This window comes from Carassius auratus, chromosome 18 (assembly GCF_003368295.1).
Source record: "Carassius auratus strain Wakin chromosome 18, ASM336829v1, whole genome shotgun sequence".
NCBI classification, from domain to species: Eukaryota; Metazoa; Chordata; class Actinopteri; order Cypriniformes; family Cyprinidae; genus Carassius; species Carassius auratus.
The window spans coordinates 10,326,670-10,349,932 of NC_039260.1; the positions used below are offsets into that span (position 1 = coordinate 10,326,670).

Genomic DNA, 23,263 nt, shown 5'->3' on the forward strand with positions numbered 1-23,263 from the left:
TTTGGGATCCTATGGTAAATACAGAGGGTAATCATATGTACATGGCTTCACAGTATATGGTATTATCATGATTTTTGGTTTTTGTGGACAGTACTATATTATGGTATTTGTTAGAAAACTTTGAAGTACTGTTATAAATACAGTGATCATACATCAAATATATTGTCACACAGTACAGTACCATGGTATTCCCATTATTTATGCAGACACTACCATGGTATTTTTTGACATATCTTGGGGTACTAGGGGTGATAAAAGTGGTAAGTAAGCTTAAGTACTCAGTGTCACAGTAGGCATTCATGGTTTTTGTGGCCCATCCATGACAGATTTACCATGTTTTCCAAGTAGTATGGTGATCATAAATGCATTCAATCAAAAGTTACAGCGATACATTGATACTTTTTAAAAAGGTATCTATTTTTTTAAATGCTGTTTTTTTTCAGTCATCACAAATATTAAACAGCACAACAGTTTTCAAAATTGACAATAACAGTAAGTTTTTATGAGCACCAAATCTGAAGGATCATGTGGCATTGAAGACTGGAGTAATGGCTGCTGACAATTTAGCTTTGCATCACAGGAATAGATTAAATTTGAAAATATAATACATTTTCTTAAACGGTAAAAAAAAAAGTAATTTCACAATATTGCTGTATTTTTGATAAATGCAGCCTTGGTGAGCATGAGATACTTCTTTTTTCTTCTTTTTTTAACATAAAAAAAAATCAGTAATACTTTATCAAACACATATTCATTATTAAATCAAAAAATTTCTTACGCTTATTGATAGTAAATAAGAGTGGTAGTTGTAAATAAGTTGTAGTTGTAGTAGCTACATTTAGGTATAGGGCAGGGTCTACGGATCTAGAATAAGGTTACACAGAATAAGGCATTAATATGTTATTCATATTTACAAAAAAAACAGCCAATATGCTAGTAATAAGCAAGCTTATACACAACTAAGTGATAGTGAATATGTGTTGCCTAATCTCAGGGGTTACCAAAAATAGAAAAAAAGAAAAAAAGCATATCTGCTTTTTGAGCAGTAGTGTATATATCATGATACGTTCCTAAAACCATAATAGCAACATGATATTATGTAGTATTACTATCTGAAACCATCATTATAAAATACAGTATAATATAATAGTACTTCAGTTACTGGCAAATAGAGATAAAACAGACAAAGTTTTGACAAACAAACAAAACAAATGGCTTGAACGACTCAACAGGATAGTTTTCAACACACCTGCAATTATATAATACCTGACAACCACACAGAACTGCCACAATCACAATGTGAGGGCACAGTAACACCTTTATCACACACCGCATCATCAAAGAAAAATCACAGCTCACAACGGAAGCATCAATAAACATGCCATAAGAGCACATTAGACACACAGCAGTGTAAAGGCATGTGTGTGTGTGAGCAGCTACAATTGAGAACACCGTAAAGCCCATCACTATGGCAACCATTTACCAAATGACCATTCACAGGATGCACAAGTGTTACAGATACACACCGATATGAGGAAAAAGACATCCTCTGCCGTTCTTTTCACTCCATCTCACATTCACGAAACGAAGACACCGCAGTGAGGATATAATATCTTAGAAAAGACAGGACGGGCTCCACAGAATCGCAGTGTGCCAGCGCAGCATCAGAGAGAGAAATACAGCGGCTGTCACAACATTACATCTCATTTACACACACACGACCGGTTTCACCCAAGTACAACCTCACGGAGAGGCGAAAAACTGATTTCCATCCCACACCCCGGGAATGCCACGAATAGTGGGATTCTCCATTCCTGGTGACAGAAGCGAGGGTAAAAACTAGACTTGATCTGGGAACATTAATAATTGAGATGCTACAGCAGTTACACCAAGCACAAGCGTCCGTAAGCAGTGGACAGATACTGTGCCCCTTTCTGACAGCGTACACACACCGCCCAGCTGAGCATCCCAAGCACCACGACACACACACACACGGTGCCAGAAAATGGCAGTGGAGCATACACACCCAAAAAAATCTCAACCCACCCTCTCACGCCGCATATACAGAGAGAGAGAAAGGAAAAAAAAAGGAGAAGACGTGGGAGACAGAGCCCGGAGGAGCCTGTGTTGCTGCAGATGAACCGACCTGAGCGGCATCCCTCCCCCTCTCTCTCCACCACCAGCGTCCCCATCTCAGCCTCTCGAATCCCTTCCCCTGTTCCTTTCTTCTCGGTTCTTTCTTTCTTACCTGAGGCTTGCTGGGAGGCTGCGTGTTCCGGCGGTTGGGTCTGGGCCTGGAGCGGGTGTAGTGCCTCAGTGTGTGTCCTTCGATGGGCAGGTCCATAGGGGGCTGAGGAGGTGCAGGCTCCGAGCGCCGGTGCTCTCTGTTGCTAAGAGCGGCAGCGGCAGCAGCAGCAGCAGCGGGAGCAGCAGCATCCGCCTCTCTCCATAAGTAGGAGGGGCTTCCTGGCTTCAGCTGGGCTGCCACTGTGACTGACAGCCCCGTGGCCAATGACAACGACAGGGCCCGCCTCCTCTCCTCCATTCCTACTCTGGAGACCTGAGGCCCTCCCCCTCCTCTCTCCTCTACCTCCTGCTGGGGATGTGTGGCCGCACGCGCCTGCTGTTCTCCTTCCACATCTAACAAACCTGCAGAGAGAGAGAGAGGGAGGAAGGAAATAAGGGACAACAGAGGGAGATAGTGAGGGAGGGGAGAGACTGAAGCCTGTATGATGTGTGTATCTGAGGAGGAAACAGATAGAGAGAGAAGGAGGGAACGATGGATATGCAGATATGCAGAAAGGGGGATGAAAGATCAGGGAAAAGGGAAGGACAGGGAAAGAGGAAGACAAAGCTGGACACCAAGGAAGATTCAGGATATCCACATGATATCTCACAAAAACACGCCTAGAATGTCATGTCATGTTTTACCCCAAAATCAATAAATATACAGTCGAATGTATTTATTGTTATGTTTTAGATATGGGAAATCAAGCCTAATTAAAGAGGATTCTGATTTTCGCACTGTGAATTTTTTTTTTTTCTTTTTTAATTTTTTTATTATTACACTTAAAAAAAAAGGTTTTGTTATAAAGTATTTAAAATGCAATTTATAACCACGCAGTAACCAGCATTTCTAGTCATAAGCGTCAGATGGTTCTTCAGAAATTATTTAAATATTCTGAAATGGTTCTCATGAATCATTTCTTATTGTTTCAATGTTGAAAACAGTTTGGGCCGACTAATATTGTTGTGGAAATAGTATTGTTTTTTTTTTTTTCAGAATTCTTTTGTGAATAGAAAGTATAAAAGAAACATTATGAATGTATTTTGATCCATTTATTGCATCCTTAAAAGTATTCATTCCATTTAAAACACAAAAATCAGTGCTATGCATTCTAGTAATGTCACAATACAAAAATGGTCCGTATAACAGGCTTCATCTTGGTTAAGCAAATGAATTATAATTTCTTCTTTTGATTTATTTTGGGGTGAAATGTGACTGGAACAAGAAAAAGGAAAGATAAGAGTAGAGATAACAGGACAGGTATACACAAAGAGCAGAGGAAGAGGAGGGTGGCGGACCGGGGGAGGGGCTTTGTCATGGTTGTAAGCGGGTGGCCCCCTCCCTCGTCTGAGGGGCTCAGTGGTGTGAGAGTAACAGGGCTATGCTCCAGTTAGCTGCTGCCAGCAGTGTTACACAGCTGATTATATTTGCTAGAGACAGGGTGGGACCTCCCAAAATCAATCCCCCCACTGTCTCAGACTCACACACACAACACAGATAGACGACCAATTAGACAGGGAGGGGAAGTCCCATGAGAGGGGGATCCCGCTCTCGCAGACAGGAGTTTAAACAACAAAGCACGCTTTTGAAGTCACATGTAAAATAGCACTACTACAGTGCAAACTGCATCACATACACACAGTCTCACACATTTGCACAAGTTATACACACGTGTGTTATCATTAAATCAGTTTGTGCATGCTATAGTAAAGGATGGGGTTTAATTTGATTTGCTTAACTAACCATATATATTTAATTGATTTTAAAAATAATGCTGGCTTTGTTCAGATAAGAGCAATGAAAAGTCTTTAACCCCTCCATATTTGACGACTGCATAATTAAACAGACCTGAACACGACCTCTGACCTCAACAGCTGTGGTGTGTGTGCCAGGGTTTCTTACAGCCAATCATCTTTCAAGTATTGCACAGCTGTGATGTCACCAGTACATGCTACATCTAATCACATGTGATTCAGGAGTGTAAAAGCAAAGACAAGTGATTTAGGAGTGCAAAAAGCACTTGTCGGCATCTAGACTCGAGGGACTTACTTTTGATGGAAGGGGCAGGACGGATGCTACGGGAGTGGAAGCTGTTCCTCCAGTTTACAGGGATATACTGTGGACAAGTTGAGAGAAAATGAAACTTAAATGCATACAAGTGACAGCAATTAAATTCATGCTCTAGATAACTAAAATAATATTTTTTTTTTTTTTTAGGATTCTTCGATTAATAGAAATGTCCAAATAACAGCATTTATTTGAAAAAAAAAGCCTTCACTGCTACTTTTGAACAATTTGATGCATCCTTGCTAAAGAGAAGTATTAATTTATTTCGAACAATATTACTTTTGAGTGGAAGTGTATGTGCAATATAAAAACAAAGGAAAACTCCTGAGTACGTGTTGGATCAGAAAGCTAGAATCAAGCAGACATGCTCTGTCCTCACATCATCTGTAGGGAATTCATGCTCCATCACTCTGAGCTGAGGAACATTGGCCTTCGTATTGCTGGACTGGGAAAACTCCCTCATGTGCTTGTCCTGAAAGCAAACGTGATATTTATTTGATGCCATACACATGCACACACAATTCTCATGTGCCCAATATACACATTCATAAATGCAAACACTTACCAGCTTTTCCTGAGCCACTGACAAATCCTGAAGAACTTCATCAATTATACTTTCCACCAGAGAGACGCTGACAGACAGTTTCAGTTCACTGTGAAAATGTGAGAGAGGGGAGCACAAAGTAAAAAAAAAGAGTCTATATAATATTGTTGATATAGTGATGTGTATGTGCATTCCACCTGAGCTTGTTTCTGATGCTGTTCTCGGTCTCTTGCATTGTGTTTTGAATGAAGTGTGCAGCCTGACGTGTCTTCTTGGCCACACATTCTGCCAGATGCTCACTGACGCTTGACCTCTGGACGACTCTGGGGCAGGTCAGCTGGGCAGACTGCAGCATTGCCGTTGCCAGTTCCTGCAGGACACAAGAGAAAATCTGAATTTGTACTTCGAATTACACTTACAGTGACCTCCACTAAAGCAATAAACATACTCAACACTCAATCTCTTTCATACGACATACCAGACACTACAGAAACACCCAAAAAACGTGACAAAATTTCACCTGGATTTCCTCAGTGATCTCACTCCTCAAGGCTGTAGCAGCATCATTGAGAATGCATTTGAGCATGTGACCACTGGAGGGCGCTCTGCCCAACTCATAAAGCCCTGCGAAAGACTGCGGGGAAAGGCCAAAATGTCAAACATCACAAATATATTAAAATAATCATTATATTGTTAGTAAAATTTAAATCTATAGAGAGTGTTTTTCTATCATGATCAAATGTGTTTTAATATATTCATACAGTATGTTGCATATTCAGAAAGTCGAGGATGTAAATCTAAATCCTCAGTTTTCTTTTAATATAAAAGATCAAATATTTCTGAAAGCCTGGTGTTCAAATTTATAAGCATTTTTTTTAAGTTCAAATAGTAATGCATAACAGGAATTACTTATACACTACAGTTCAAACGTTTGAGGTTGACTTTTTTATTTATAAAGACGTTAATACTTTTGTTCACTGAGAACACAATGTTACAGTTTTATATTTTCATAAATGCTATTCTTTACTTATTTTCAATTCTTTTTTCGTCAAAGCATACTTTTTTTCTCACTGATAATAATAAGAAATGTTTCTTGAGCATTATTTGACACTTAAGACAGGAAGTACTGGCTGCGGAAAATTCAACTTTGCCATCTGAGGACTAAATCACATTTTTAAATATATTAAAATAGAAACTATTATTTTAAATTCAAGTAATATTCACTAATATTACTATTTTATCTTTCTGATCAGATAAATACAGTCCTAAGATACTTTCAAAAACATTCAAAAATCATACCAATCCCAAACTTTTAAATTGTAGTGTAAAAAAAATCTGGTTTTAAATCTGTAATACTGCAAACCATGTAGATGTGTAATCTCATACACTAATGGCCGTCTTTGCATGTTGAAGCGCTTCCTCTGCAAGCAAGATGTCCGACTGCACCTCTTGTATATTGTAGCAGGTTAAAGGATGCACACTTTCCTGTAGTTTCTTACAGAGATCCTGCACTAACTGAGAGAAACAGAGACTTTTTCATAATGATATGAGACCTTAGTACATAGTATTACAGTCTACTATATCACAGGCAATAATTCGATATCCACACAAACCTGTTCAGAGCGAGTGGTCTTCAGTCCATGCTGCAGATGACACATATCCTCACCTGTTCTACATTGTCTCTGATTGTTCCTGTTTAAAAAAGTCTGGATCTGCATATACACACACACAAAAAGAGTCAGTTTTATATCATTGTCTGTTCTTATGGCGTTCTACAGTCCTGGAAACAAGAACTAACTTTCTGTAAAGCCTCCTCCATCTTCTCTGGGGTGTTTCGGTACGCTTGAAAAACATCACTCATTGGAATGGACATGTTCTGTAGTGTCACGTTTCTGTTTGAAAACACATCATTTTTTAACAAATGTAAGTCACTGAAAAAAGTCTGTTTGTCTGTGGGGTGCTCTCACTTTTCCATGGCATTGGCCACATCCATAAATCCTCCAGCAGACACATTGTTTCGGTCCCAAACCAGCGTTCTGTCAGAAAACAAAGCACAGTCTTCATAAGAAACGATAGTTAGGGCATGTTTTGTTGACCCCGGAAAAAGGATTCCTGTCAAACATCATTATAACCCGATCTTTAACATCTACCCAAGTATAGAGTACAGACCAAAAGTTTGGAAACATCACTATTTGTAATGTTTTTGAAAGAAGTTTCTTCTGCTCATCAAGCCTGCATTTATTTGATCAAAAATACAGAAAAAAATGTAATATTTTGAAATATTATTACAAATTAAAATAATAGTTTTCTATATGAATATAGTTAAAAATAATAATTTATTCCTGTGATGCAAAGCTGAATTTTCAGCATCATTACTCCAGCCTTCAGTGTCACATTTAACATCCAGTCTATCACATGATCATTTAGAAATCATTTTAATATTCTGATTATTATGAGTGTTGGAAACAGTTCTGTTGTCTAATATATTTGATGAATAAAAGGTTAAAAAGAACTTAATTTATTCAAAATAAACAAAAAAATCTAATATATAATAATATATATTCTAATAATATATTTTCTTTACTATCACTTTTTATCAATTTAACACATCCTTGCTAAATAAAAGTATTGATTTTATTAAAAATTTGTTAAATAATTTGTTAAAAAGTATTGTTATTACAATATATATATATATATATATTTTTTTTTTTTTTTACTTTTTATTCATCAAAGTATCCTAAAAAAGTATCACATGTTCTGAAAAAATATTAAGCAGCAGAATTGTTTCCAACTTTGATAATGAATCATCAGATTAGAATAATTTCTAAAGGATCATGTGATAATGATCCTAAAAATTCAGCTTTGCATCACAGACATAAATGATAATTTAAAGTATAATAAATTTAAAAACAATTATTTTAAATTGTAATAATATGTCACAATATTACATTTATTTTCTGTATTTTTGATCAAATAAATGCAGGCTTTATGAGCAGAAGAAACTTCTTTCAAAAACATTAAAAATAGTAATGTTTCCAAACTTGACAGGAACAACGATCAAGGAACATGTTCAACTTGACATAAAAGTCACCACGTGGGGAAAATTACTTTAGCTTGGTGTTGATCATGAGGGCCTTTGCCAGCATCTTTGCTCCAGTGTCACCTATACAGTTTCCACTGATATCAATCTTGGACAGGCTGGCGTTGCTGCCCAGGCTGTTGATGAGGATGGTGGTGCCCGTTTTCAACTTTGAATCACATACAGAGAGAGACTCCAGTGGCTAAAAAGTGTACAAAAAGAGAGTAAAGACATCAAGGAGGTCACTTGCAATTATGAGACAATGCACGTTATATAGAAAGGCTATATTTGCTTCATCAAGTTACATTGATCTTACATTTCGAGTCCTTTTCATGGAGTCATTAACCTTAAATCTCATTAAGATTTCTATCAAGGTCTGAGTCTCATTAGCTTTAGAAACAGCATCTACTGAGATGTTTGGGTCATGAAAGGCCAACACTGATCCTTTGGAGGCCATAAATGCTCCTATTAATGTTGATAAAGTTACATAAAGTTGAGAGTCTGTTTTAATGAGTCCTATATGTGAGTCAGAGCTGCTTGTGTAATTACTGAGCCTGGGCGTGCCTTGATAAAGAGGGATTCTGGGTAATTAAAACTCAAAGCTTGCTGGAGAAATGAAGGGGTGGGGGGAGGCGTGTCTCTGTGGATCTTCTCTCTTTATTGGTTCTGGTATAATAGACACGAACACACACAGAGGCACACACACTGATCTCTAATGTTAACTGAGCCAAAGACAGCAGCTCTTCCTACTCTCAACGTTACATGAGCGCTGTGGTCCGTAGGTGGACTTTCTTGTGTGTATCTGTGGTGGATGGGGGAAGTGATCCTATTTTGCAGCAATTCTCATATCACTTGAGAGTGGTTAGGAATATAACTAAAGTATGATTCTAATGAAGTGTGTGTGTGTGTGTGTGTGTGTGTGTGTTTGTGTGGTGTTTTTGATTATTACAAATGATGTACTTACACACTCCTCCTCTTGAATTAGCTGTACAAGACGGTGTAAAACATCTGTAAGAGCTCTGCGAGAAAGAGGTGGCATTTAAAACATGCATCATATGAAAGAAAAAGGGGGAACAGGGTAGATATGACGTAGAGAGAGAGAGAGAGAGAGAGAGAGAGAGAGGATGGGCTGGGTAGACTGAAAGGTGGATCAAAAATGTCTTTTAGTGATTTAAGCATAATTTGAGTGCCTCTAAAATGATAAATGCTTTCAAACAGGTTTCCTGAACACTAGGGGTGTGACGAGATCTTGTGGTTGTGATCATTGCTCTTTGAGTCACTTCATGAGCATCTGACCGTTTGATTAGAGTAAAACTAGCATCATATCACATACACAGAACTGTAAAGGTATTAGCGTCAAAATAAAAGTCTGGTAATCTTTTTCAGTAGAATGTAACTTACTATTACTATTACTATTACTACTACTAAAATTAAAAAACATTAAGGATTAAATCACACAACTTTTCTTCCATGTATTAATTTGAATAGTAAATCCTCTTTGTTTGCCAAAAAATATTGTTCATTTAATTTTCAATAGTTAAAAGATAAATGAAATGAATGTCTTATGCCTTCATTTGATAACCAGAAGGATGTAAATACACAACACAGAATTTCTAAGGGAAAAAAATTCATAAGGCTACTTTAAGAAAAAATTATATTAATCAATTAAGTTGTATATGCATTCAAATAATTAGACATGCAAAAACAGAATTTAAATATAAATAATATAGCGATTAAAAAAATAAAACATTTCATAGGGCCCTAAACATGACATTTTTGTTAAACTTTTATAAATTGATGTGAAAATTTAAATGTTTCATGCTTTTAATTAATTAGACATGATTTTTTATTAATACAATTTAATTTAACTATTAAAAAGGAGTTGAGAAAAATTATAACTGAAAAAAAATGCAATACAGAACAATTAAAATTGAAAAAATAAATAATTTTGAAAGAATAAATAAATCGAAATTTAGAAAGTAAAAGTGACGTGACATATAGCCAAGTATGGTGACCCATACTCAGAATTCGTGCTCTGCTTTTAACCCATCCGAAGTGCACACACACAGAGCAGTGAACACACACACACACTGTGAACACACACCCGGAGCAGTGGGCAGCCATTTACGCTGCGATGCCTGGGGAGCAGGTGGGTGTTCGGTGTCTTGCTCAAGGGCACCTACAGTAAGTCGTGGTATTGAAGGTGGAGAGAGCACTGTACATGCACTCCCCCCACCTACAATTCCTGCCGGCCCTTCGATTGAGAGTCCGACTCTCTAACCATTAGGCCAGGACTTCCAGAAACTTAGGAAAAAATCAAATAGATTTCATTGGGCCCTATATCCCTCAGCCTTGCTGTGGCCCCCAGTTTGGGAACCATTGCTTTATTATTTTAAATGTATACATTAATCATGTTTATTATACATATATATATATATATATATATATATATATATATATATATATATATATATATATATATATATATATATATATATATATATAATTATTTTTATTTTTAAAAATGCTTTTTTATTAAGGTGTAAAACAGTTTACCAAACAATAAACTTTACTTCCCCTTTAAAAGGATTTGTGTTGTTTATTATTTATTATCATTGAGGATTCATATCATAAGGGATAAGTGTCTTGTCACACCTACTGAACACTCATACATCTAACCTTCAAATAAGCACAAATACGATTTAAAAAATATGAGTAATTCACAACTTGACCTCTTGACACTTACCTAGACTTCATGGCAAAATTGCGTCCAATAGAAAGGTGTCGAATTGAATGACTGCGACCAATGGAGAGAATTAAAGTAACCATATTGCTTTCAAAACCTGTCAGAAAGAAATCACAAATTACTCATTTGGATTTGTGTATATATATATATATATATATATATATATATATATATATATATATATATATATATATATATATATATATATATATATATATATATATATATATATATATATATATATATATATATATATATATATATATATATATATATACAATTTATTTTCACAGTTAGCGAGCCAAACAACGTCAATCACACACAGCCATCATATTAGACAAGCCTCATCTTCCTAAATGCCAAGCAGAGGCAAAGCAAGCTCATTTTGGTAAGTGTTAACTGTTGAGAAATCCCAAACATCCTGCAAAGGATCAACACAAAACGCATTCTAGGCACTAATTCCTAGTGAATAAGTAATTGTATCTAATAAGTACTACTATCAGGTGTCTATTCATTACTTAGCGTCTAATGAATATGTACTAGTATGTAATAAATAAGAACTAGTATCTAATGAATAAGTACTAGTACCTATAAAAAGGTACCAGTACCTAGAGAATAAGTATTATTACCTAATGAATAACTTAAGTGCTAGTACCTAATGGAATAGACACTAGAAGCTAAAAAGTAAGTACTTGTATGAAAATAGATACTTGTACCGCTTGCTGGGGAGACACATGCAGCAGAATGGCAAATGGAACTGAAACATGTTTTAAATAGATGAACATCTTTAAACATGACATGGCGGTCATTCCATTAAAAAAAATCCATAAATCTGTTACATTTGTGTCAAATGATTTGGGGGATATTGTACCTGTCCAGTCGTGTATGTTTTCATCTTTTAAAATATTTCTCTCATTTATTTCACACTGACACTGGTCTCAGTGTTTGTCTATGTGTTCAGACAGGCGTGATAGCCCTGAGCAGCACAGTGTGGGTCCAGAGGGTCATGTGTTATTCTGACTGATGTGTTGAGTCTTTTCTCTCACATGTAACAGAAACAACAATGCCTATATTTGCTCTGTCTCCTGGGTTATAAAAATAGCATGGCCTGATTCCATCTTCTCCCAGGGTCCGACATATTCACAAACACTTCCTCTATCTTAAAAAGCAACACTAGTTGCTTCAGGAACCATTCAAATGGTTTCATTTTCAATTAAGCAGATATCTGGTTCAGGTTAAATCACATAAATAAAAACGGTTGATTACCACAGAGAATGAAATTCACTTGTGTCCCAGTTTGAAAAAGAAAAGTTTCCAGAGGGCTTAAAAGCGGAAATGTAAAGCATATTTACATGAACCCTTAATTAAAACGCGTAATATTTGAGCGGTTAGGAATTGTCAGGGTGGGGGTTGGGAGACATATTTGATAGTGTATATCTGAGATTTATTGTAGTAGGAAGAATGGTATTTTGGACCAATGAGATTTTAGAGTGGCCACGGCTATCCAGCAACACAAACAAAAACCAAAAGATTACTGTTTGTCCTGATTCAGACAAAACTCTTGATTCTATTTTCTGATTTTATGCTTTTATTTTTTAGCGTTTTATCGCATTTATAATGCCTGGTTACTTAGAAAATGATTTTTGGCAAAGGTTTTTCCATAAAAATCTATGCCAAAAATGTGGTACGTATCACCAGGTCATTCACACAGATGTACACAACAGCCCCCTGCCTCTTACTAATCTTATGAAAAGTGGTTTTCCAAGCAGCAGGATGACAAACGCACACACACAGCGAGTCAGATTAATTTATGCCTCCATCTCTCCGTGTATCAGTCAGATATGATTTATGAGCTGATGTGAGGAGAGACCCTGTAACCCCTCTAGTGCTGTTGTGAAAGAGATAGTCATTGAGAGCAATATAATAAATCTGACACAAATAAAGAGGAAGGCATGAAGGGAGGTTAATAAAGTCCCGGCCGCATGGAAGAGAGAATAAAATAAGAGACATACTGTTGTCAGACAGGTCCAGACTGCAGATGGCCTTGGCCTCAAAGATGTGTTCCTGAATCACCTGAGCTCCAGCCGACCTCAGCTACAGTGACACAAAAATCAAACGCAATTTTGAGAAAAGATTTCTAGCATTGGGGTGGATGTGTAAATGTGGGTGTGTGAGTCTGTACCTCGCAGCAGCTGATGTCAAGCTCCAGCTCAGATAGATGAGTGTTGGTGGCCAAGCCCTGTAGTAACAATCTAAACACCATTTACACTGGGCATTAATGATGACATAATCGTCTACTTATAATATCTATTTTTTTTAAATATTACTGACCCCAAAGTTTTGAATTTTATAACATATATATAACAGGAGAGATATTCAAGCTTGTAACCCACACAAATGTACGCTAAAATTGGCACAAACCCCATACCTGAGAGCTTCTGGAGGTAGTTTAGTTCCAGACAAGCCCACGTATTTTAACACAGTGCTCTTGCTGAAGAAATCCCTCACACTGCGTGTGACCTCTCGTGCTTTCCTATTACAGCCACACAGATCAGTATGTGCACGCAAGCCTGTGTAGAGATGCTTTTAATCCATAATGTCACTTTTGATGGCTCACCTATGAGAAAAAGTGTTCCTGGAGAGGTCGAGGTAGCTCAGAGTAGTGCAGCAGCCCACAGACAGAGACACAAACAACTAGAGAGAAACAGAAGAAGACGAGAAAAGGTCAGAGGTTCCTCAAGATATGGTTAATGAAAAAAAAAAAACATCGAGCTGGATTACGACTAGCTTTGACATTGGATAAATCATTTATATGTGACAAAATAAGCAAACAGACAAGATGCAGAATATAAGTGATGTGACTCACTGTGTCTAGAGGGCAATCGGTGTAGCTGAGGTCCAGGTGAGAAACTGCATTCGGAACAGACAGGAACTTAAAGAGGCTCTGAAAAAAAAAGACAGACAAGCATGTTATTTCAAAGCTGCCCTAAGTGTTCAAGTCTATTCATTCTTTTTTGCTAGATTTTGCAATGCCGGGGATGAATAAACCTATCAGACAGAAAGGCAGACATATGCAGCCATGCAAGTTTTAATGACGTATTTTTTTTAACAAAAATATTTGATTTAATAAACATAAATTCAATGGATCAAAAGTGAGAGTAAATGCATTTATAATGTTAAAAAAATCTATATCTAATAAATACTGTTCTTTGTATTCATCAGAAAACACTGAAAAAAATGTAGCATTGTTTCCACAAAAATATTAAACTGCACAACATTGATAATAATATAAAACGCATCAAATCAGTATATTAGACTGATTTCTGAAGGATCATAGGACAATGAAGACTGAAGTAATGACAGCTGAAAAATCAGCATTGACATCACATAAATAAATTACATTTTAAAATATATTAAAACAGAAAACATTTCGTCCCCTTGGAATTGTAAGGTTCTATCTGAATTCCGAGTAGTTTTAAGATATTGAGTTTCGAAGTTTGTGTGTTCCATTCGACTGTGTAGATAGAACCTTATTGCTTTTTAAATAAAAAGTCTCATAATGTACACAACATTAAAAAATCTATCACATCATGTTAATGATAAGAATATATGAATAACTCAATTATGACAAAAATGTCAGACAGAACCGTATAATTCCAAGGGGTCGATTTGTAAATGGTCACAATACTTCTGTTTTTACTGTTTTAGCCTTTAATCAAATAAATGTAGCCTTGGTGAGCATTAAAGACTTCTTTCAATGATGTTCTAAATGTATTATTCTGAATGGAAGTATATCCATTATATTTAATATATATAATAGAAATAGTTATTTTGGTGGTGGGCCAATGAAAATATTGGCAGGGCAAACACAAGGGCCTTTTATCATCACAGTTCTTTCAAACTCACCACAGCATCTTCTGTCGCCAGGCAGCCCATGTTTCCGCTCAGGTCTAGGTGGGTCAGAGTGTTGCAGAGAGACGTACTTTGATGAAGAACTTGAACCAGACAGCCCAGGCCTAGGGCAACAGGGAGAGCGAGAAAAAGTTGAAGACGCCAACAGCATGGCAACTAAAGCGACACTGTCCTCAGAAAATGTGTCTAGTTACATTTGCAGACATAAGACAGCGTCTTGAAATGTGTAAAAGGGAGTAAAAGATAAACGCAGCACCTTTCGGGGACATAGAGACTTTGGAGAGGTTCAGCTGACTGAGGCCACGATGCAATTTGCCCAAACTCTGACTGAGAGCAATCACTCCTAAAGTTCAAGAAAACAGAGCATGTATACACAGAGAAAAACAATTCATCTGATCTCAGACCAGAGAGAATATCTGCATCAGTACCTTTATCTTCAATAGCATTGACAGAGAGGTTGATGATATGAACAGCAGAGGCAGAATTGTCCCGAAAAGCGCTGGCCATCTTCACAGCAAAATCCCTGCATCCAGGATGCAAAGAGAATCAACTTAGCTCAAAGACATTGGGTAAATATGTTAAGCTTTTCACAAGCACAAAAGCATTGATGAAACTCACATTTTGAGTCCGCTGGCCTCCAGACTGACCTCCTCCAGAGCACAGGACCGGGCGATCATGTAGAGCACCTGCTCCTGCACATCAGGGGTCTGGAAACAAAGACCAGAGGCTGATAAATGACAAACAATTCTCGTTTTTGGAGGCAAATGGACAACACATTAAGAATGACATGAATTATGACAAAACTACTATGATAAAAAAAAGAGCTGTGCAGCCACTAAGTATCAAAGTTTGAATAACAGAGGATTGTTCGGTTGATTCAAGTTTTGCTTGTTCTACCCATCCTTCAAACCTTTCTCTCCATTTTAAATGAGTATATTGCATCACGCTATGAACAAAGTCGTCTTTGAGCTCGTCTTGTCGTGGTGTTGTCATGATTCATGGTCAGAACAACAATTTGAGGAGGAGATGGAGGTCTGACATTAGTGGATAAGCCAAGTCTAAACACAACCATTCATCTCAAAGTTTCCAGCTTCATTCACCAGTATTCGTGATTATTTGGCCCAGTAGTATCTATACATACCAGTTTGAAGTCCTTGCTGCATATCTTGGTGAACCATTGGTTGAAGGACAAGGCACCCACTGCTAAAGCCAAGTCTCTGTTAACATTTTATTAACAGATTATTAAGAAGAAATAGCACAACACCAAAAGACATATTAACAGTGGCATTGATTTATATATTAAAGATACTTCCATTTAGAAGTTTTGGGTCAGTAAGATTTTTTTTAAAGAAATTAATACTTTTTATAAGCAAGGAAACATTAAATTGATCAAAAGTGACAGTGAAGACTTTTAAATGCATTTCAAATAAATGCTGTCCTTTTGAACTTTCTATTCAAAGAATTTAAGCATCACAGCTTTCATAAAAATCCTAAGCAGCTGTTGCCTACATAATAAATGATAACAATAGGAAATGTTTCTTAAGCACCAAATCAGCATTTTAAAATGATTTCTGACAGATCATGTGACAGGAAACTGTATTATTTCATAATATTACTGTCTTTTTACTGTATTTTTTGTTTATTTGGTGAGAATAAAGGTTTTTTTGTTGTTGTTGTTTTAATCTTACAGACCCTAAACTTTTGAATAGAAGTGTATTAATGTTATTTATATATATATATATATATATATATATATATATATATATATATATATATATAAATATGATATATATATACATTTATATATTAAATATTAAATAAATGTTTATATATATAATGTCATTTTACATATTTAAAAATGTATTTCTTATTTAGAGGGAAAAGTCATTGTATCTACCTGCTGTCTAAATGACTGAAGTCAATGAGGTTGAAAACCCGACAGTTCTGAACATGATAAATGTTATCGACGTCCTAGAAACCACAGGAGCAACAGTTCTTAAAATCCCCATCGCTTATCCTTTCACAATTTGACTCTTATTAGTAATGATTACTACAGACCCACTGAACTTCCATACAGCAAGGGAACTCATTAAAGTCACACAAAGCTGCATAAGTGTCCGAAAAGCCTCCTGTGAAGGACCAAAGAGAATGTGGAAATCAAATGAAAGTAATCAGATGTCTAAATAACATCTAAATGTGACTGTTCCCTACAGCTGATCACACAAAAGTGATTTGTGAGTGACAACATTATCATCTGACCACATGGTCCAACTGCTCCGTTCACATGTTCTTCAACTCTAGAGGCAAGACTGGACAGCCGCTCTTGGAGGTCAGGGGGAACTTTCTTCAGCAACTTCCTGCAAGGGAGAAAGAGATGGAGGGTGATAAAGGAAGTGTGGGATCAGTAAGACACATCAGTCAACACAAATTTTTCTTTCGTTTTCCAGTCAGTGGTAAAATAGCTTTATACACACAATGAACATGCTGGCACTTTATGGCATTTGATAATGGGTTTTTCCCATATGTGGGCAGATAAATCTGTTAAGACATTTGAGAGGAAGTGAGTCAAATTAGTGAAGACCTTTTGGTTTAAGTCATTAGCCTTTATCACAAGGAATAATATGGAAAAGAGAAACTATCAAGATCATCCACTTTTCTACAATGATTGATAAAAGCAGTGGTTTTTAAGTTGTTTTGCTCCAGGACCCAGATTTTACAGTAGAGACATTCAATAAATAAAACAGGCCTACATTACGGTCAGTACAGTATATCTTTGTTGTAAGGGAACACGTATTTAATTTAGTCTGGTTCATATTTTTTTTTTTATAGGACAAAGGAGTTAAAAAATCACCTCAACTGCCCTTTGTTTTTAATTACATGTTTACATTAATGTGTGGTCAAATATTGTAACGTGAAACTACGCTGTGAAATTCTCAATATGAATCCATGTGTTTGGGTGTTTTAAGGGTAAAGAAGTTCCTCACAGAGATTTCACTCATCGTGCCGACCAACAGAAAGCTGTCGTACATCTCTACACTATTAAAAAACGTAATTTTTTGCCTGTTAATTTTCGCCAACATTTTGCTAATGTGTCCATACCTTTAATAGAAATTTATAAGCAATTTAAAAAGAAAACTTTACAGGGGAACATATTATATTTAACAGCCATATAAATAAATATATTTATAGGAAGAAAAAAATTTTTTCAAGCGCAAATTATAATTTTTTTTTTATGTCTTGTTAATAAATTATTATAAATATATAAAAAATATTAATTCAATTTAAGTTAAGAATCAATTGCATTTTTTATGTTTAAAACCTTGTACAGTTTTGCTAACAGTCCTTGAGGATGTTTGCAAATGTTTGCATTTGTGCCAAAGTACTGTAGAGCTGATTTGGACACAATGCTTTTGATGTCAATACCAAAATTTGGATAAGAATATTTGTTTTGCAGTCCTAACTATACCTGATTATTTAGTCAATGCATTTTAAAACGACAAAGCAAAACTGGATCCGACTATATGTATTTCCTTAAAAGCACTGAAATGCATGAAAAGTATTTGAAGTAATGAACAATGTTAGATCAGATGTGATTATTAACAGGTCACTCACCCGGGCGATGAATCTGGAAAAATCTTCTTGAGTGAGGCGGTGACGTGGGTGACCACAGCTTCCAGATCTCGCACTGACATCAGGCTAAGAGAGTAGATCTGCCGGTCCGTCTCAATAACCACCTCACAAACACACAAGTACAAAGAATGATGAGCGACTGCAAGTATCCATAAAAAAACCAACCGGTTGGCTGATTTGAAGAGGAACTTTCATTTCCAAAACACTTCTGAATCCCCATTACATGCCTACAACCGCTAGAGAGTTAAACCAGATAGAAACCTCATGCTTTAAGCATGGTAAAAAGGTCAGAGTTAAAAAAATGCATTGCTAACTATATGTTTACATTACACTATATAAATATAGAAAAGTCATCTAAAACTTCTGCAGTAAAAATATTAACAGGTTAAATGTAGAGGTCTTTATTTCATTGCTGACAGGCAAATGTATTATAGTTTTCCAAATGTTTTTATCTCATAATTTACAGAGAAACGTAATATTTAACAATATTACCCTATAATATTACCCTTTTAAATACTTTTATTCAAGAAGCACAATTTTTTTTAACACTGATAATATTATGAAATGTTTGTGTTGCCATCGCATTAATACAATATATTTTAAAATATATTAAAACTGTTTAAAATTGCAACACTAGTTTACAATATTACTGTTTTTTACTGTATTTTTTTATTTTTTTTTATCAAGGTGAGCATAATAGACTTCCTTTGAAACAAACCTCAAATCATTCAAATGCATAAAAAACAAAAAAGTTTAATAAAGTTAAATAATGAATTAAAGTATAGTGATATGTGACCTTGGACCACAAAACCAGCCTTAGGTCGCTGGGGTATATTTGTAGCAATGGCTAAAATATATTGTATTGGTCAAAGTTAAAAAAAATTATTTTAATGCCAAAAATCATTAGGATATTAAGTAATATTTTGTACATTTCCTTCTGTAAAAACGTAATTTTGATTAGTTATATGCATTGAAAAGAATTAATTTGGACAACATTAAAGGCGATTTTCTCAGTATTTAGATTTTTTTGCATTCCTCAGATTCCAGATTTTCAAATAGTGGTATCTCGACTAAATACTGTCCTATCCTAACAAACCATACATCAGAGGAAAGCTTATTATTCAGGTTTCAGATGAAGTATAAATCTTAAAAAAAAATGGGTTTTGTGGTCCAGGGTCACATATTTCTATTACAGCTGCTCATTATTTACATTTTGCAGTCACATTTACATGTTTTCATTCAAGAGATGTTTTCATTCAAAGCAACACATAAAACAAAACAAAATGTTACGGTGTAGATTAACAAGCAACATTAAATGTCCAATGCTCTTAACAGTCTATCATCATCGTAGTATGTTATAGCAGTAGATCTCTTACCTGCTCAATGCTGTCGATAGTGATGGCATAGATCTCTAGATAACTGAAGGAACTCTCCACCTGCAGCGAGAGACAGGACCGCTGTAAACAGCACCCTTACTCTGACATGTATATACAGCAAATAACACTGGAAATAAAGTGACTCAGAGTTAACACAGAAGATAAGGGGTGGGGGTGGTGGGGGGAGTTCTGGGAGGCCGGGTCTTTCACTGAAACTCAAACACAGAAGTTGAGCTTTGGAACACACAATTTTTTTCCACAGGAACTAGTACTGAGTCATACACTTTCAATCTCTAACTGCATATCATTACACGGTGTGGTACAGTCCATTAGCACTTAGCCCTTATTTCACAAATCAAGAAATATATGCATCTTTTAAAAAGAACATTGCCATTCAAATTTGTATAAACCATCAGTTATGAAATCACATTAAGCAGTTTGTACTAATAGCAGCACTCATTAGCATGTTTTTTGAAACACATATTGCTAAGAGGACATATAAATTGTAATAGAGCTCTGCTAAGAAATATTCCCTCCTACAGCACTTTGAGTTAATAGTGGACCTGACCCACTGACCCTCGGGTTTCTAACCTACTGCTTGTTTTATCAGCTGCATATTTTCATGACAGAGTCGATTCACTGTTCAAGGTTACTTGCTGGTTTTTGGCTCCGTGACAATATCCTTATTTTAGCAGAATAATTGAAGCATGTATTTCACATACATGTTATTCCGAATGTCACCTTTAACATTATGATTTCTGAATATTGCATGGTATGTTGGTATCAAAACAAGTGCAATATGATCATGTAACATTACTTTGAATTTTAAGTATTTAATTAGCTCTCAAATCGAGTAATCACCATTAACTCGCATTCAAAATAAAAGTTGTCTACAGTGTATATTTACTGTTTGTATAAATAAACACACATGCATGTATATTTAAGAAAAATATGTTACGTTTTTATATTAAATATATTGATATATAATATAATTTATATGAATATAAATACATAAATGTAAATATTTTCAAAATATATGCTATGTGTGTGTGTCTTTATATACATATAATAAATATATACAATACACACATATATTATGTAAACAAAAACGTTTATTTTGGGTGCGACTAATAATTTGACAGCACTAATATAAGCACTAATAACATTTTATATATATATAATATATATATATATAATTTTATATATATATATATATATATATATATATATATATATATATATATATATATATATATATATATATATATATATATATATATATATATATAAAATGTTATATATTTTTTAATCCCAATTAATCGATTTGACAGCCCTAATTTAATTTTGAAATACTCCATAAAATCACGTTCTAATGCACAATGGACTTTATTTATTATAACTTTAATAAAGTAATTATTATTAATTGAACTATTATTAAAATAATCCTTTATTTGCTCCTTTATTTTGTTTATATACTATATTCAATAATCGTTACCCTACAGTATTTAAGCTACATTTTGTCATCATTTAGAACAATGAACCCACTGTATATTGACACATCTTTTTTCAAATTGTTTTCCTTGAAAGAAGAAGTGCTTGTGATATTTTTCTTTCTTTTCTTTTAATGTTTATATGTGACTCGAGTGTCCAGCTGCTTTTGGGGGTCACTGCAATCCAAAACTATGCATCAGTTTAAGATTATAATAAAGATAAAGAAGTGTAAGATAGTGGTGTAGAAATCATTTGGCAAGTGTGTATGTGTGCCCCATTAAAGTAGTGGTCTTTGATAACCAAGTTTCCACTTACAATGTAGACCAATCGACATATACATTTTTTTTTTAAACCCTGTAAAAGTATGCCACATATTGCTCTGGCCCTGGTGTGAGATCTATGTGATCTGATGCAGAACTGATTTATATAGTGTTTCCCACCTTCACTGGTTGCTTGCTGTGGAACACATGAGCTCTCCATTGAGACATCACCTGTCAAAGAACCAAAAAACGCAAGAGCACAGAAAAGAGCAAATGAGTCTAGTGCCATCTGCTGGTCAACACAAAGTGCTTTTAACAAAAGGCAAGCTACTTCCTTGAGTTATATACCCTCAAATCTGTTTTCTTTTTTTTTTTTTTTTTTTTTTTTTTGTGGCTTTCAGTATCATAGCTCAGCAACCTGCCTGAAAATGTTGTTTTTGGTCTGAATTTTATAGCAATATATTTTGGCAAAACCACAAACAACAATATTCTGAGCTTTTCAGTGCTTTCTCTTTCACATCACACAGAAAAGCAAGCAGCCCTTCAGTGATAAATGACGTTTCACATACGAACAATGCAGTGCTGACTGTGCAAGCAGAACCTTGCTCTGATGCTCTGCACACTTCATCAGCACATATCTACACTAGCAGCAAACGCTGCTTATACTGTGTGGAGAAAGAAACAGTATTACAAGTAATAACAGGAGGACAATGATCGTGTGACTCTTTGTCCAGAAACAAGATGCTCTTTGGATCATCTCAAATCACACTGGAGAACATGATCAAGTTTTACACAAACTTGTGGAGTTCATGCAGCTGCTTACTTCAAAAGGGCTAGAAAAATGTTATACAAACATTTTGAAAAAAACTAATTCCACATAATATTGGTGTTACAACACAATACTTATACAAGAATTAAACATATTTTTTTATTTTAAACATTTTATGCTTTTTTGGCGAATTAAATACTAAGAGTATATATATGAAGAGTTCTGACACAAAAGCCTCCAAGTGTCATTTGAAATTTTCTTCTAAACTGATCATTTTTCTCAGGCTCTTATGTTCATGTTCAGTTATTTCACTTTATTACCAATGAATAGGTTCTATACTAATATTTGTGTGTGTATGATCACATTTAATTGAATAAATGTAATAAAAATTCTGAAATGAATAAATAATACATTTAAAGAATTAACACAAATAAAAGGCTGACATACCAAAACTCTGCTCTCTGCTCGTCCCTTGTACTGGTTGAGCTGCACCAAACTCATGAACTGAACCCTCTGTGGCTTCAGATACTGAGTTATGCATTCTGGAAATCAAGCACACGCAACCATTTATGCAGAACTGCACATCGCATAACTTTAAAAAGTAATCTTAGCACTGTACTGTAATGTAGAGATTGTATAGTCTGAAAGAGCTTCAAACAATTGTCTCATAGTATAAAAAAGCCTACTGGTTATTATCTACTCATATTTCAGTTGTGTCTTCTGAAAGTATTGTTTAAGCACCTTACCTTTGAGGCAAAATGGGACCTCTGTCTGCGCCGCCATCATGTCTGTGGCAACAGGGTGAAGACAGGCCAGCACTGGCAGCTCTCAAGTAAGTGTGTGACACACTCTTGAACACACACACATCCTGCTGCTTTATGATTCATGCTTATGGGGGAAAACCACAGTTTGAGAGTACAGGTCTGAGACAGGATGTGACACCTGAACTGCATGAAGAGCATCCTATCACAGTTACTTCATAATGTGCAGTTTCACACATCACAGCAATCATTTCAACCCCAAAGCAAATATGTCGATGTTTGCAAATGAGGTTAATATTAAGCTTCAGTTAGTGGTTCATGTGAGAACGATAACACTTATT

The 23,263-nt window shown here is 35.4% G+C and overlaps 1 protein-coding gene across 4 annotated transcripts in view; it reads right to left on the bottom strand.

Annotated features, from left to right (window-relative positions):
* Positions 1–23,024, bottom strand: part of LOC113118416 (capping protein, Arp2/3 and myosin-I linker protein 3-like) — a 42,569-nt gene extending 19,545 nt beyond the window's left edge. For all 4 annotated transcript variants that reach the window (XM_026287554.1, XM_026287553.1, XM_026287552.1 and 1 more), the window contains exons 1-31: positions 22,908–23,024; positions 22,609–22,703; positions 21,573–21,623; positions 19,642–19,701; positions 18,248–18,369; positions 16,895–16,992; positions 16,694–16,764; positions 16,533–16,606; positions 15,777–15,852; positions 15,254–15,342; positions 15,064–15,158; positions 14,892–14,978; positions 14,630–14,739; positions 13,590–13,667; positions 13,341–13,417; positions 13,152–13,256; positions 12,906–12,975; positions 12,736–12,817; positions 10,724–10,820; positions 8,942–8,996; positions 8,007–8,179; positions 6,866–6,934; positions 6,697–6,790; positions 6,512–6,610; positions 6,285–6,413; positions 5,419–5,532; positions 5,096–5,268; positions 4,920–5,007; positions 4,734–4,826; positions 4,337–4,403; positions 2,249–2,649 (exon numbers count right to left, since the gene is read on the bottom strand). In XM_026287554.1, coding sequence (XP_026143339.1) covers positions 2,249–2,649; positions 4,337–4,403; positions 4,734–4,826; positions 4,920–5,007; positions 5,096–5,268; positions 5,419–5,532; positions 6,285–6,413; positions 6,512–6,610; positions 6,697–6,790; positions 6,866–6,934; positions 8,007–8,179; positions 8,942–8,996; positions 10,724–10,820; positions 12,736–12,817; positions 12,906–12,975; positions 13,152–13,256; positions 13,341–13,417; positions 13,590–13,667; positions 14,630–14,739; positions 14,892–14,978; positions 15,064–15,158; positions 15,254–15,342; positions 15,777–15,852; positions 16,533–16,606; positions 16,694–16,764; positions 16,895–16,992; positions 18,248–18,369; positions 19,642–19,701; positions 21,573–21,623; positions 22,609–22,703; positions 22,908–22,947 — 3,132 coding nt within the window. In that variant the 5' untranslated portion in view covers positions 22,948–23,024. The remainder of the gene's footprint in view (positions 1–2,248; positions 2,650–4,336; positions 4,404–4,733; positions 4,827–4,919; positions 5,008–5,095; positions 5,269–5,418; positions 5,533–6,284; positions 6,414–6,511; positions 6,611–6,696; positions 6,791–6,865; positions 6,935–8,006; positions 8,180–8,941; positions 8,997–10,723; positions 10,821–12,735; positions 12,818–12,905; positions 12,976–13,151; positions 13,257–13,340; positions 13,418–13,589; positions 13,668–14,629; positions 14,740–14,891; positions 14,979–15,063; positions 15,159–15,253; positions 15,343–15,776; positions 15,853–16,532; positions 16,607–16,693; positions 16,765–16,894; positions 16,993–18,247; positions 18,370–19,641; positions 19,702–21,572; positions 21,624–22,608; positions 22,704–22,907) is intronic.
* Positions 23,025–23,263: the final 239 nt, after the last annotated feature.